At 46.3% G+C, this 12,397-nt stretch overlaps 1 protein-coding gene and 1 long non-coding RNA gene across 3 annotated transcripts in view; one reads left to right on the top strand and one right to left on the bottom strand.

Moving 5' to 3' along the window:
• Nucleotides 1-3,800: 3,800 nt before the first annotated feature.
• On the bottom strand, nt 3,801-10,870 carry LOC104913166 (uncharacterized). The gene is made up of 4 exons (XR_014886303.1): nt 10,607-10,870; nt 9,748-9,838; nt 7,282-7,430; nt 3,801-5,951 (listed from the first exon to the last, which is right to left on the bottom strand). It is a non-coding gene; the product is annotated as an uncharacterized LOC104913166 (long non-coding RNA).
• An 18-nt stretch (nt 10,871-10,888) lies between these two features.
• The window catches only part of GRIP2 (glutamate receptor interacting protein 2), a 216,085-nt gene continuing 214,576 nt past the window's right edge, over nt 10,889-12,397 (top strand). The window contains exon 1 of one of the 2 annotated variants that reach the window (XR_014886302.1): nt 10,889-11,073. Coding sequence is in view for 1 of the 2 variants with exons in the window: in XM_085235675.1 (XP_085091801.1) it covers nt 11,019-11,073 (55 nt within the window). In the remaining variant the exon portion in view is untranslated. The remainder of the gene's footprint in view (nt 11,074-12,397) is intronic. The other variant, XM_085235675.1, reaches the window with a different exon arrangement.

Here is a 12,397-nt window from a genome sequence, read left to right as displayed (position 1 = left end):
CCCACCTGCCTGCTAGAAACATGGGTCTGCTCTGTGTGCTGCTGTGCTTGCCCACGTGTGGGACTTAGCTTTCAGAGTGCATCCAGGCAGGTGGCTTTCAGAGTGCTTCCTAAGTGTTGGTTCAGTAGTCCTGTGTTTCCTGAGAGCTGACAAGTTTTTGCATTTATAGCTCCCTCAGAAGGGCTCGGTGTTGGCTCTAATTTGTGGAAGGCTGATCCAGCCAACAGGCATTAATAAAATGTGAATGAGAGAGGGGGAACTGGAATAAGAACATTTCCAGAGTGGGAAGCAAAATCAGCTTAACCTAAAGAAAGGAGGTGAGGAAGTAGGGTAACTGTGTGTATAATACAGATTCAGTGTAGTTGTGTGATGCTCCTGTCTTACAGGGAATCAGTGAATGCTGTATAAGCTACTGTGTCTGATCTAAGTCTGCTGATAGCCTTGAATTCCTGGGGAATAATTGATTCAGCTCTTCTTATTAGTATGCTGCTCATTTTAGCATGAGGCTTAATTGTGTTTACTTCCACAAAGCTGCATCAACACAAAAAGCTTGTTTATTGTTGTTGAGAAAGATGGGGGATCACAGCAGTTCGTTTGAAGGGGATTTTGTATGAAACAGTGGCATCTCAGCAACTTGCAAGATTAGTGAGAGATGTTGCACAAACTCAAAACAAATTACTTGGAAATCTTGGGTGTGGGCTTTCCCTGTGCCTCCTCTATACAAAAAAAAAAAAAAAAGGATTTAAATAGGAATCCAGTGTGGAAATATGAGGGAGACTATTCAGAACAGGCACTGTGGAGCAAGACAAACAGCATGTGAAAGGCTGAGAACCAGTGTTACCTCTAGAAGAAGAGAAAAGCAGATGGAATGGTTCATGGCTCTGCTTGGATAAGCATCTGCATGCATGGCTAGGAAGTGTTTGTGGATATTGGGAAAGCTAGCTTTCCCATCTGCCTTTACAATAAAGAAAACTTGTTTATTAGAGGTTCTCACATCACTTTATATATTCACATTTGGATCATTTATATCTGAGTCTGTGCCTAATTGCCACAATCCAAAACTAAATTATGTTGATGTCTGGGAGATTTGCTGTTCTGAGACAGGTTTACTTATCATAGATACTAAGAACATCAAAGCCCTGGGGTAGGATGAAACCTGACTGACTTTCTGCATCTTGGCTTTAAGATGAAATAAAATTGTGTGCCAATAACACTTGGATATTTGTGATGCGTTGGTGCTAGCACACTATCTTCATGCATTTTCATAGCCAGTTGATATAAGGAACATAAGGGACACAAGGAACGAGTAACCTGAAAAGTAACCTAAGTTCTTGTATTCTAGCATTGTATTTATGGAAATACTGAGTTGGTGCAGCAAAAAGGGACAGGTGGGGGGAACGTGAAACAAACCCAAAACTTTGCTGCTCATAAGTCTAGATGGGCACTGTGCATTAGTTGTATGTGGGTTAGGAGAAATATTTTAATGGTTTGATTAAATGCGTGAAGTTTTTGTGTGATCCTGGGCAGAAAATCAAAGACAGAAATGGTGCATAATAATAGTGCTTGTAATGTCTCCCTGGTACACAGCTCTACTGCTCTTTGCTTCTTGTGTCATAAGCTGCGGTGCCAGCCTGCTTTTGTGCTAGCTTATTTTTCTTGCAAGCTACAAAATAGGTATAGAATACAATTCTGGCTGGATAATGAGAAATTGGAATCATGTCTAAAGTAGCCTCTTATAAAATGACAGTTCCATAGAATAAGGTGCTCATTTGTGTTTAGTGTCAACATCATCTTTTCTTCTCAAGTGTTATGAGAAAGGGAGTAGAGTACCCACTACTTGGGAACAGATTGTAATTCTTCTGATGCAGCCAGAAAAAAGGGATTCCCTAAAAGCAGATAAAAACTTAGATCAAAAATAGGCTTAATGCCATCTTTCCACAGCACGTGTGGGAGGGCCATAGTTATTGCAAGTGAAATGAATTTAGAAATCTCTTATTGATGACTGGTGCTTTTATATACATTTTAGCAAGCTTTGAGAATGGACATGATGATGATTCCTTCTTCAGGGAATGTGTAAATGCTCTTAAATCTGAAAAATAAGAGAGTTGGAGTGCCAGCTCAGAAGGTGAACATGTCTCATTATTTCCTGTACCAACAGATGCAAACTGTCTGAACTAGTGATGTACAAAGCAAGAAAGTTCCAAAGAAACTTGGGAGTGGGCAGGGTGATAGGTTCATTCCCTGAAAAGGAGCCTGAACCTATTGGAATACAATCGTGCTGTGAATGTTTTGTTGTTTGTAATTTCTATGCAGCTGCTATAAAAGACAAACTTGCCCTTTAAGTAACTGCTCAGTTCCTTGAGGTTTACCCATTCATCTGTCCACTCTTCTCTTGCCATCTGCTTCTTTCGCTGTGGTCATGTGAAATTGCTCCATCCCTGCAGCAAGATGCAGCCTGGATGGTTTGCAATCAGGCTTTTGCATGAAGTTTTCCTGTCTTTGCAAGCACAGATGAGTTTGCTGCCCTATCAAGGCACAGCTCCAGAAAGAAACTAGGTTTTCTATTCCAGTTGCACATCTGCAAGCCCTTTCAGGTGGCTACGGACTTGTTTCTTTCTTGCTGGGTCTGGGATGCCGAGCTGGAGGAAGAGCCTTGCTCTTTGTCTGCAGAGAATGCAGGATGGAGGTAAGGCAAGAGGGGAATATGACAGTGATGGGGGAGGCTGTGATCTAGAATGCTCACAGGAAGGAATTGGGCTCAATGCTGCTGCTTCCCACTGATGTTGCTGGAAACCCTAAAACATTTGACCAGCTATTTAAAGCAAACAAAAAACCCAACAGCAGCATAATTTTGCCCTTTGGAAGCAGATTTTCTCCTTACGATCTGTGGATCTCTATGAAGATGCTGCTAGTAATAATTCATGCCTGCTCTGCTTACAGCCCTGCCTGTACTCTGAGCTTGGCCCAGCAGACATAGCTTTGTAGTGCTAAGGCTGTGTGTCTGTAAAAAGGTCTCTATGAGAGCATAACATTTGGAGTCTTAGAAGATTGCATACCTGCTTCATGCTTTCTTTTTCTTCTTTTAAAGAAATCTCTGGTTATTGATCATGCCAGGTAGATAGACATTGTGGCTGTAACTTTCTTCAGAGGCCGCTTTCTAGCTTTTAGTTGAAACCCTGTTATTTATGTTCATTTAGTGTCAGGGTGATAGTGTAACCCATATTTCTGTCACCTTCACTGCCTGTGAAATGATTCTGTTTATATCCCATGATTTAAGTTGAATTATTTTAAACCAACAGGCTTGTAGCAGCAAATTCTGGTATCCTGACTTGGCATGGTGGCAGGAATATGTGCTACAGGGCCTAGCACCCCTTCAGAACCCTTTGTGGTTACGGAGGCACTGAGCAGAAGGCAGGCTGGTGTAATTGAGCAGACTAGCTAAGCTTGTGATTTCCTAATGCATGGGAATGATTAAATCTGCATTCTCGAACATATGATGGCATACGGTCACTTCTACCTTGATGCATTAGAGAGACTTGAATCGGCACAATTGAGCATGGCTTTTTTCCAGCATATGGGCCTTGGTTACCTAGCAGTTATCTACCACATGCCTGCCTAGGTGGCTGAGTGGCAGCCATGGCTTTTTGTTTTGAAAAAACAAAGCTACTCTATATGTATTCCTTCTCTAGTACTCTGGTGGTGGAAAGCTGCTGCTCGATGTCCTAAAATCATAGACTTCATTTTCCACTGCGGCTAAAAACTTTGATTCATTCTAGTTCAAATTTCTCTTTATTTTAATGCTTCAATTTATCTGCAATGAAGTGCTCTTTCACCATCTGTCATCCCGAGTTGCCCCCAGAACACGGGGTGGAAGAGGTACTTTCTGGTTGTGTACGTTTGAAGAAATGCTCAAAAGGCAATACAGCAAAATCTTCCTAGTACAAGGAACCTGTGTCTAAGGAAGAGAGAGCTGCAGATGGCTCACTCTCAGCAGCAAGTCCCAGAGGTGAATTGCTTGTGCTGGCAGCTGGATCTCAGCGCAGCAGAGGGCAGTACAAGACTATTGTTGCAGCCACGTAGCTCATTTCTCTGGTACTGTGAGCACTTTGCAGAGGTAACCTTCCCTAAATGACCATCTCCCCCCTGCATTTCGGTCATCTCTCCAGCATTTGACAAACAAATTGTCTGCCTCTCCCCATTCTTTCAGTCTCACTTGTCCTGTTTCCTCACACTACTTTTCACAAGTGGAGAACCCAGAATTTCAAGAGGAGCTCCCTTTGGATTCTCAGGTCGTGAGTTCAAAGTGTGCATGGGTTAGTGGGACTTGAGTTTTGGCTTATGCTTTACCAGGCTCTGTGAAATAAAAATTGGATGAGTGCCTACATGGTAAGCGGCGTGAGTGTAGCAGCTGTCACTCTGTCAAACTCACAGCTGGCAGTGCCCTTGCACTGGTTAGGCTGTTTAGGTAAGGAATTCTCCAAAAGGGTTGCTTCCTGGGGGAACACTAAGACACCCTTTCACTGTTAAGGGGAACTCATTTCTTTTTCCTGAGTGATTCCTGTCCTGTTGTTGAACAGATTCCAGTCCCCAGAACAGAGCTCCTGATACAAAGATTACTTAAAATAGAAGCCCAGAAGGCACTGAAGTGCTGCTGTATGGATTGCAAAAGAAAGCTCAGTGATTATGGATGTTATTTTAGAAATAATTGGGAAAAGAAATACTGAGTGTCTGCACATAGGGAACATAGAAATGTGTGTGTGGCACTGCTGCCATCAGTCAAATATAGACAAGCGGAATGGGAAGTGGAATAATATTTCAAAATGAATAATTACATCAGGCATAAGTCCAGTGATTGCTTTATTAAAGCCTTGATGAGTGCCAAGCAACTCCTCATCTATACCAGGGAGCTGTACAAAGTGTACAATTCCAGTACTTCATAAAACAGCAGAAGAGGGGGGCCTACACTACTTGAAGGTGGCTTTCCTTTTTTTTTTTTTTTTTTTTTTTCCCCCACTTCTTGCCCAAAGCACTAATTTCCTTGCAAGCTAGTGTGGGAGAGATCATAGTTATTTAGGTTGGAAAAGACCTTTGAGATCATCAAATCTATCAACCTTACCTAAGCCTAACCTGATGAGCCAGAATAGTCAGTAGCTGCTTTGCTTTGTGAAAGCATATGGCAAAACACTGTAATGGCCATTATTATCTCTTTTCTATCCCCTTTGAATATATTTGCAGGTACATGAAGTGTTTCCATTAAGATTAACAGTCAATTGCAATGATTTACAACTGTCTTTCTCCTCCTTTCCTGATCTGAAATGCAGTGCAGTCATTAATGTGTTACTGACAGCTGGGGCTGGCTTGCCACGAGAGGGACAAGGAAGCAAGATGGTCCCAGTAAGGATTTTTAACATATTTTAATGTAGCATTCCTTTCTGCTTCCTGTTTGCTTCTCTACTACTGTTTGCTGACCAGAAAAAAAGGAAAGTACTGAATCTTATCTTGTGGTAATATTGACATTAGTCTTCATGAAATGCCAGTGTGGATGGTCCTTATTGAGAGATGGGTAGGTGGCGTTTCCCTGTTTAGTACCAAAGGCAGTAGCTTGAAGCATCTTTAATGGAATAGATGAGAGTGTAATGCCAGTTCTGATTTAAGGAAGACTCAGGAGAGAGCCTGTGATTGTTGAAGGAATGAATGGTGGGCCTGAGTCTGTTCTCATGTGCCAAAACATCTGCCACTGAAGCACAAGTGAAGCTCACCTCAAACTCATTTAACACAGCTTCTGGTTTCCTTCTGAAGTCATTGAATCATAGAATGGCTTGGATTGGAAGGGATCTCAAAGATCATCTAGATCCTCTAGTTCATCTGGGTGAATCCTTCCTGAGGCATCTCTGCAGTGGGGAGCAGGGATGAAATCTTGTGCAGCCAGAAGCAAATTGTGATATTGCTGCCTGGAATGAAAGACTTTGAGGCAGTATTGAACGTGTGTGTTTAGGGAAAAGATGGCATGTACAAAGCAGAAATTACAGAAGCAAAAAAAGGAAAGGAGGGAAACCTGCAGGTAGTTTTGGAAGGGGAAGGAATGTGTTTCCAAGAGCAGCATCTTCAATCAAATTTAAAAAGTGGCTCTTACACTGCTGTGACTGAGCGAGTTCAGGTAGTCTACCTAAAGAGCAGTCCAGATCTCATGGCATCTTCACTCTAACCCAGATGAAGCTGTCAGCTGCCCAACCAAACGAGGCTTTAGACACAGAATGGCTTTTGTTTCTTACATTGTACATTGGCAAGCAAATATTGATACTGTTAAGCAACTGTATCAGCTGCTAGTACTTCAGGCCCTGTGCCAACTGCTGGGAGCTATGCAGAGTAAAATGCAACATGGTCCTGAATTTCTGAAACCTGCCTCAGCAAGCAGGAAATCAATGTGCAGCAGCTGCAGTGGAGCTGAGTGCTGCATGGCCCTGAGCATCCCTCTAAGGGAGGGACAGAGCTCTATGTTGTTTCAATGCTGATGTTTCTGACAGAGCAGTGAAGCTGACTTTGGAAAGTGGTGCAGGGCTGGTCTGAGCTCCTTTGTGCTCGTGCTGTAACTTGCAAGGAAACATGTGAGGAACCAGGTTCAGAGCTGATCTCTAAGCACATCTCTCGGGCAGAAACAAGAAGCCCTTCTGAGTTTCCTTCCAGCAGGGACAGAGCACAGTGGTAACCACAAACTCATGGTGCTTATTAATGGGATCTATTCTTGTGTCAATAAATTCCACAGACATGATCTGCTTCTCTGAAAGATGCTCAGCTTTTCAGAGGCATGAGAATCACCTAGGAAAGGTGGAATGACAGCCTGCTTTCAGCCTTCAAACCTAATTTGATGTGAGTACTTCTGTAGAAATCTGTAGTATGAATGTATGCCTTGAAGTTCCTAACAAGAAGCAGACATCAAACTCAATAAACTGTTTGTACTGTCTGTGTTGGAGGTAAAACAGAACCAAGTGGGATTAATAGGTGAATTTGCTATTGATCAACCTCTGGTGGAAGCAACAAAAATAATCCATTTTAAAACTGCCTTTAACCTTCCAGCATGACAGGATTACTTCTAAATTCCATGATCTCAACCCTGTTCACTGCTTCTGTGAGCTACAGGACACTGCTGCATACAGGTGGCATCCATCAGTGAAACAAATCCCTCTTGATGGTATTGTGACATTTATCCTTCTGTCTCCAGCCTCACTCTATGTGCCTGGGAGGTGAAAATAGACTTTGTTAAAGTAGCTGTGTGTCACTTACCTGTCACTGTGGGATGGAAATAGGCTGCCCGTTGTCCCCTGCCTGTCCCATGCAGAGCTGCAGGGATACAGGGTGCGCTGCATCAGCACTCACAGCAGCCCAATGTTGGTACAGAAAGGAAGCTTCTTTCTTACTTAATAAAGTAAGTGCTGAAGAGGGAGAGAGAAATGAGAAGATGAGTTTAGATACTTAAGTAGATCTTGTTTTTGTAGGATTACAGAGGTCAAAGTAATTTCTAGCTTGATCTTAATATTGAATTCTGCCAGGCAATAGCTGTAAATCAATACAGGAGGCAAAGCCCATAGGTTAAGTAGGTAGACTTGTAACAGCAGAAACCCCAGCTGCATCAAGGTGTACTTCCCATTTTCCCAGAGTGTTTCATGATGCCATGTCAGTGGTAAAGCAGTGTGGCCTTGGAAGATGCCCCACAGTGGCAGTCTTCACTCCCACCAGCAGCTTGAGTGGACAGCAATGCTGCTCCTGAGGGTCTCCCAAATGCTAGTTCCTCACTGGCTCAGAAATGGTAAAGGGGCCCTCTAAAATCACTTGCTTTGGGGTGGTAGCAAAAGCTGTCTGGTTTTCCTTAACTTTCCTGGCTGCAGGAAGTGAGTTTATTGTCACTATGGGCTGACAAAGTCAGTGACCTCCAAGATAAGGGAGTACATGGCAGGAGAATTTGCTGGAGAAGCCTAGAGACATACAGGTGAAGGCAAAAAAGCCTGGATGTTCTTCCTTAACCCTCTCGGGAAAATGGGATTTGCCTTGTATCTGGGAACCTCCTTTCACAAAAGGTGTGATATCAGTGTCTGCTCACTGCTCTGTGCATACAGCACGCAACAGAGTGACAATAAATAGATCTGATCTGAAAAACCTGGTTTGCATGCTTGGCAACAGACCCAAGCCTTTGCTCAACAGCCAGCTCCTGAGATTGAAAAACTTTGTGCTTTCTTCTTTTCCTCCTACAGCTGCAATAGGATTTAAAGCACAACTGGCCCAACTCTTTCCTCTTGTGCAAAGAAAGCTGCTGGGTGGAAGGTGCAGTGTTTGAAGAGCTGCATAGGTTGCTCTTTACAAACTTGTTGGGAGCAATCCTGCTGCTCAGGACCCACTGCTTTGTTATCTCTGGTTCAATTTCCCACTTTAGTGCTCAAGTTAGGCTAATGGGGAGCTTTAGGGAGCCTCTCCATACTAGCTTTAGGTCTTTCTACAATAATGTAGGTGTTAAATTCAATTGCTAAAAGCCCTAGGCTACATTTTCAACTAGTATTGTGCTTGCTGTTTTCATGTTTAATTATTTCTGTGGCACTAATGTTCTTTAAAAGCAGCACTGTTGTAGCCTGGATGGTCTACAGACATTAAGGCAGAAAGGTTTTGATGAGAGCAGCCAGAGTAAATGGTAACACTGGCAAACTTTTAGGTACAGAAGGTGTCAATTTGACCTTAATTTTAAGAGCACCTTTATCTGTCCTGTTATTCTCAGACTCTCATAACTTTTACTGAGAGCAATGTTAGATCAATAACAATTGCTTCTCTGGGAACCCTGTTCTCATACACAGAACCTGCACTTCATCAAGCAATTACAAATTACATCTGAGGAATGAAGGCCCAGCAGGGCAGGTGGTGGGTCTGTGTGGGGACTGAGTCAGACCAAGGGCCCAGCAACACTTGGCCCCACCTGCTGTGTTTTGTCTCTTAAGTGCTGGCTCCTCCCTCTTTTCTTAAAAAAAAAAAAATTTGGAGTTTCATTGTCAGCTGGAATATTTTGTGCCCATCACAAACCTCCTGTGAGTCAGTGTGATGTGCTCTGATCAAATCCAGCCATGCAGTTGTGATTTGCTGCTAGTCCCAAAGGTACCACATACATTGCAATCAAACTGCAGAGGGCTGTGTTTCCCCTGGGAAGCGATCTGCAGAAAAATGTCCAATTTAATGAAAGGATCTCTTTGAGAACAGAGCTTCTCTTTAGAGGAGAGAAGGAATGGCAGCAGGTCCCAACTCACCAATGCAGGCAACCCACATCCTGACCTGCCTCAGTTCCCACATGTCTATGTGTAAGTTCTGGCTGAGTGGGGAGTCAATCTCTACTTGTACTCTAATTACAAATGTGGTAGTAAAAGTTTTTGTGAATTTTTGCATGAGGGATTTCTTGTTTTTCTGCTGCTAGCAGAAGATGGGCAGAGGCTGAGCAATCTGTTGCTGATACTCCTCAGGAAAGCTCCTGGAAGCCCTTGCTCCAGCTGGCTGCAATAAGTCTGCAGGTGCCATCGCTCCAATCACTGCCACGTAAGCTGATGGGTAACCCTCTGCTCAGAATCACAGAGGGGAGTCAGTGTGTGACCTTCTCCTCTGCTATGATGGGAACCTCCTGTGCAGTGCTCAGGTGTGACATACTGCTGTGTGCTTTCTGCAGTGCTGCAAACCCTTATGCTTAAAGGAAGAGAGCTATTCTCATAGGGCTGTGATTACCTGAGTGTGACCCTGCAGGGAAAATACTGTACTGATGGCAACTTCAAAACAGATCCTCTCCAGTCCAGCTCCTAAGTTGCTCTTCAAGAATCTGTGAGAGAAGAAATAAAAAATACTCAGCTGATCTAACAGTGGCTGTTAAACTCAAGTACCTCTGTTAGGATTCTCATCCCCTCAGCCTCTGCTGCAGTCACTGACTTTGGTAGGTCTCTTTCTACTGAAGCTAGTTTTCTCCAAGACAAAGAGGAGCTGCAGGAGGGCCTTCTGTGAAAGATCACTGCCAGGCTTCCCTATGGCATTACAGCTTTCACCAGGCTGCAGAAATGCGTCTGAGCCCAGTGCCTGGCGCGTGCCCTGCAGACCTGGGAGCTCATAATCAAAATGGCAAATGCTTCTCAGACATGAGCCAGGGGCAGGGCTGACCCTTGCCTATCCTACCGCAATACAGAAAAGCTGTTTTTAAAACTAAGCTGGAGTCCATGTAGGCGTCTCTGGATGGGTGGCACTGCAGCTGCCATGCTGGTCCAGGTGCATCCTGACCCTGGAATTAGCTCATGCTATCTCGAGGACAACTTGGTCTGTAATATTTTAGTTTACAGCAGCTGTTGCACATAATGTTATCGCTCTTACAAAGGGAGGCAGAGATGCAGAGACCTACCAGCCAGATAATGAAAGGCCCGACAAAGAACAAAAAGCAGCAGCTAGTCATTGCAGAGATACGCCGCTCCCAGGAAATTAAAAATATGCCAACCACGGCACACGCAATAAACATCTCCTTTGTGTTCACAAAAAAGCACCGAAACCTCTGGAATATGAAGAAATGACAAAGATGCTATCCAGCCCCCCTCGTGGGCTTCACCTGCTCGCACGCAGCCATGACAAAGACGAAACGCGGCAGTCCGTCCGTCGCGCAACTTCCCTCCCAGCAAAGCCCAACTCGGGCACGAACACGTGAACCCACGATCGCGCCCGTGCCGGGGCTGGGCGTCCGCTGCAAAAGGCTCCGGGGTTGAAGCAGAAAGAGAAAGCGACGCGTTAAATGAGCCGGGCACCGGCGGCGCGGGGGCGGCCGAACGCCCGTCGCCCCTCAGCCGCGCCGCTGCGCGCAGACGGGGGCGGTTCCCGCGGCTCCCGGCCCGGCCCCGCCGTTCGCCCCGCCCGGCCATAAAGCGCCGGGGAGCCCGGAGCTCTCGCAGCGCCGCTCCCGCCGGCCCCCCCGGGTCCCCCGAGCCGTGCCGCTGCCCCGGGGGGCGGCGGTGCTGCCCGTCGCCATGCCGGGCTGGAGAAAGAGCCTCGCCCTGTGCCTGCAGCGGATGCAAGAGGACGGTGAGAGTCGGCCGGGGGAAGGAGGGCTGAGGGATGCGCTCGTTCTCCTTCTCCGTCTTTCGCTTTTATTAACGTTATTTTGGAGTAGGAGGGGAGGGTCTATCTGAGCTCGGGCACGGAGCTCCGCGAGCGGGGGGGTGTCTGAATGCCGTTAAACTTCGCTGCAGCCTATCTGTCCTCTCGTCCTCGGGCGGCGGTGAGCTCTGGCGCTCGGTCTCGTTTCTCTTTCTCCGAGCGGTGGGAGGAAGCCCGAGTGCAGCCGGCCGCCCCGTTACCCGGTTCTGCTGGGGGCATTCTGAGCTCCAACTTTTCGAGCTCCCGGTGCTGCTACCTTCAGCCGGTGATTCTTCCCAGCGCCCAATTCCAAAATGGGGATTAGAGGGTTTGCGAATTAGAGGATGCGTGGCGATAATCTCGTTCCTATTGTGCCGCTTACTATTGCTCGCGGCGGCTGCGAATGATTCTGCTTACGTGCTGCGGAGCGAGGTGTGAAACGAACGCCGGACCTGCGGCTCGGAGAGGTCGGGAAAAGGCTCCGGCTGGGTGGCACCGCGTGGCGGAGCCCCGAGTCCCGCACAGCGGATCCGGAGTGGAACTGGGGGCAGCGGTGGGAAAGTTTCAGCCTCGGGAAGCGCGGTTCTGTCGTGATCTCCTGAAACAGAGGTGCGGGGAACGAGACGCGCACGAGCAAACTGAACCTCAGCTTTATTGCCCGTTGCTGCGAGTGTTTAACAGGGAGTTTTTTTCTTTTGCATCCTTTCCCCACCTGCCTCCCCAGCCTTGCCGTGCTAAGCAGACTTAGTAAAGATCTGAAGCAGCACTGTTGCACCGTGAGTGATGCACGGATCAGGGAATTCTCTGGTCCTGCTGGTTAGTAAGCAGGGAGAGACTGTGCTGCTCGGTGCCTCGTGCGGGGTCGGGGCTGAGTCGTTCGGCTGCTCTGCCTTTCTGTTGCCGCTTCTTCCCTCCCACTGCTTTAGGAAAACACTGTTTATTTCTGATATTCGACCGCTCTGGGATCTCGGCTTCCAGGCACAGCGCTGTTAGGAATCCGAAGTCTTGTCTTATAGAAGAGAAAATCCATCCCCTGTTCCGCAAGCCGAGACGTGCCCGCGTGAATTCAGCCCTGGTGCAGTGCTGTGTAACGCTGCCCTGCTGCAGCTCGTAGGGATGCTCCTGCACTGCTGGACCGGGGGCTCTACAGAATAGGTATAGCAGGGAGCCCTGACGTGCAGCTAGGTAGAGTTTGCCACGTTACTTGATTTATATGCACTGGCTCTCATCTCTGGGGTCTGTGTAATGCATTTCCTCCTCATCTTCCCTT

The sequence above is a fragment of the Meleagris gallopavo genome, chromosome 14 (genome assembly GCF_905368555.1).
Source record: "Meleagris gallopavo chromosome 14, MGAL_WU_HG_1.1, whole genome shotgun sequence".
In the NCBI taxonomy this organism is placed as follows: Eukaryota; Metazoa; Chordata; class Aves; order Galliformes; family Phasianidae; genus Meleagris; species Meleagris gallopavo.
This window is presented reverse-complemented; position numbering and strand designations above follow the sequence as displayed.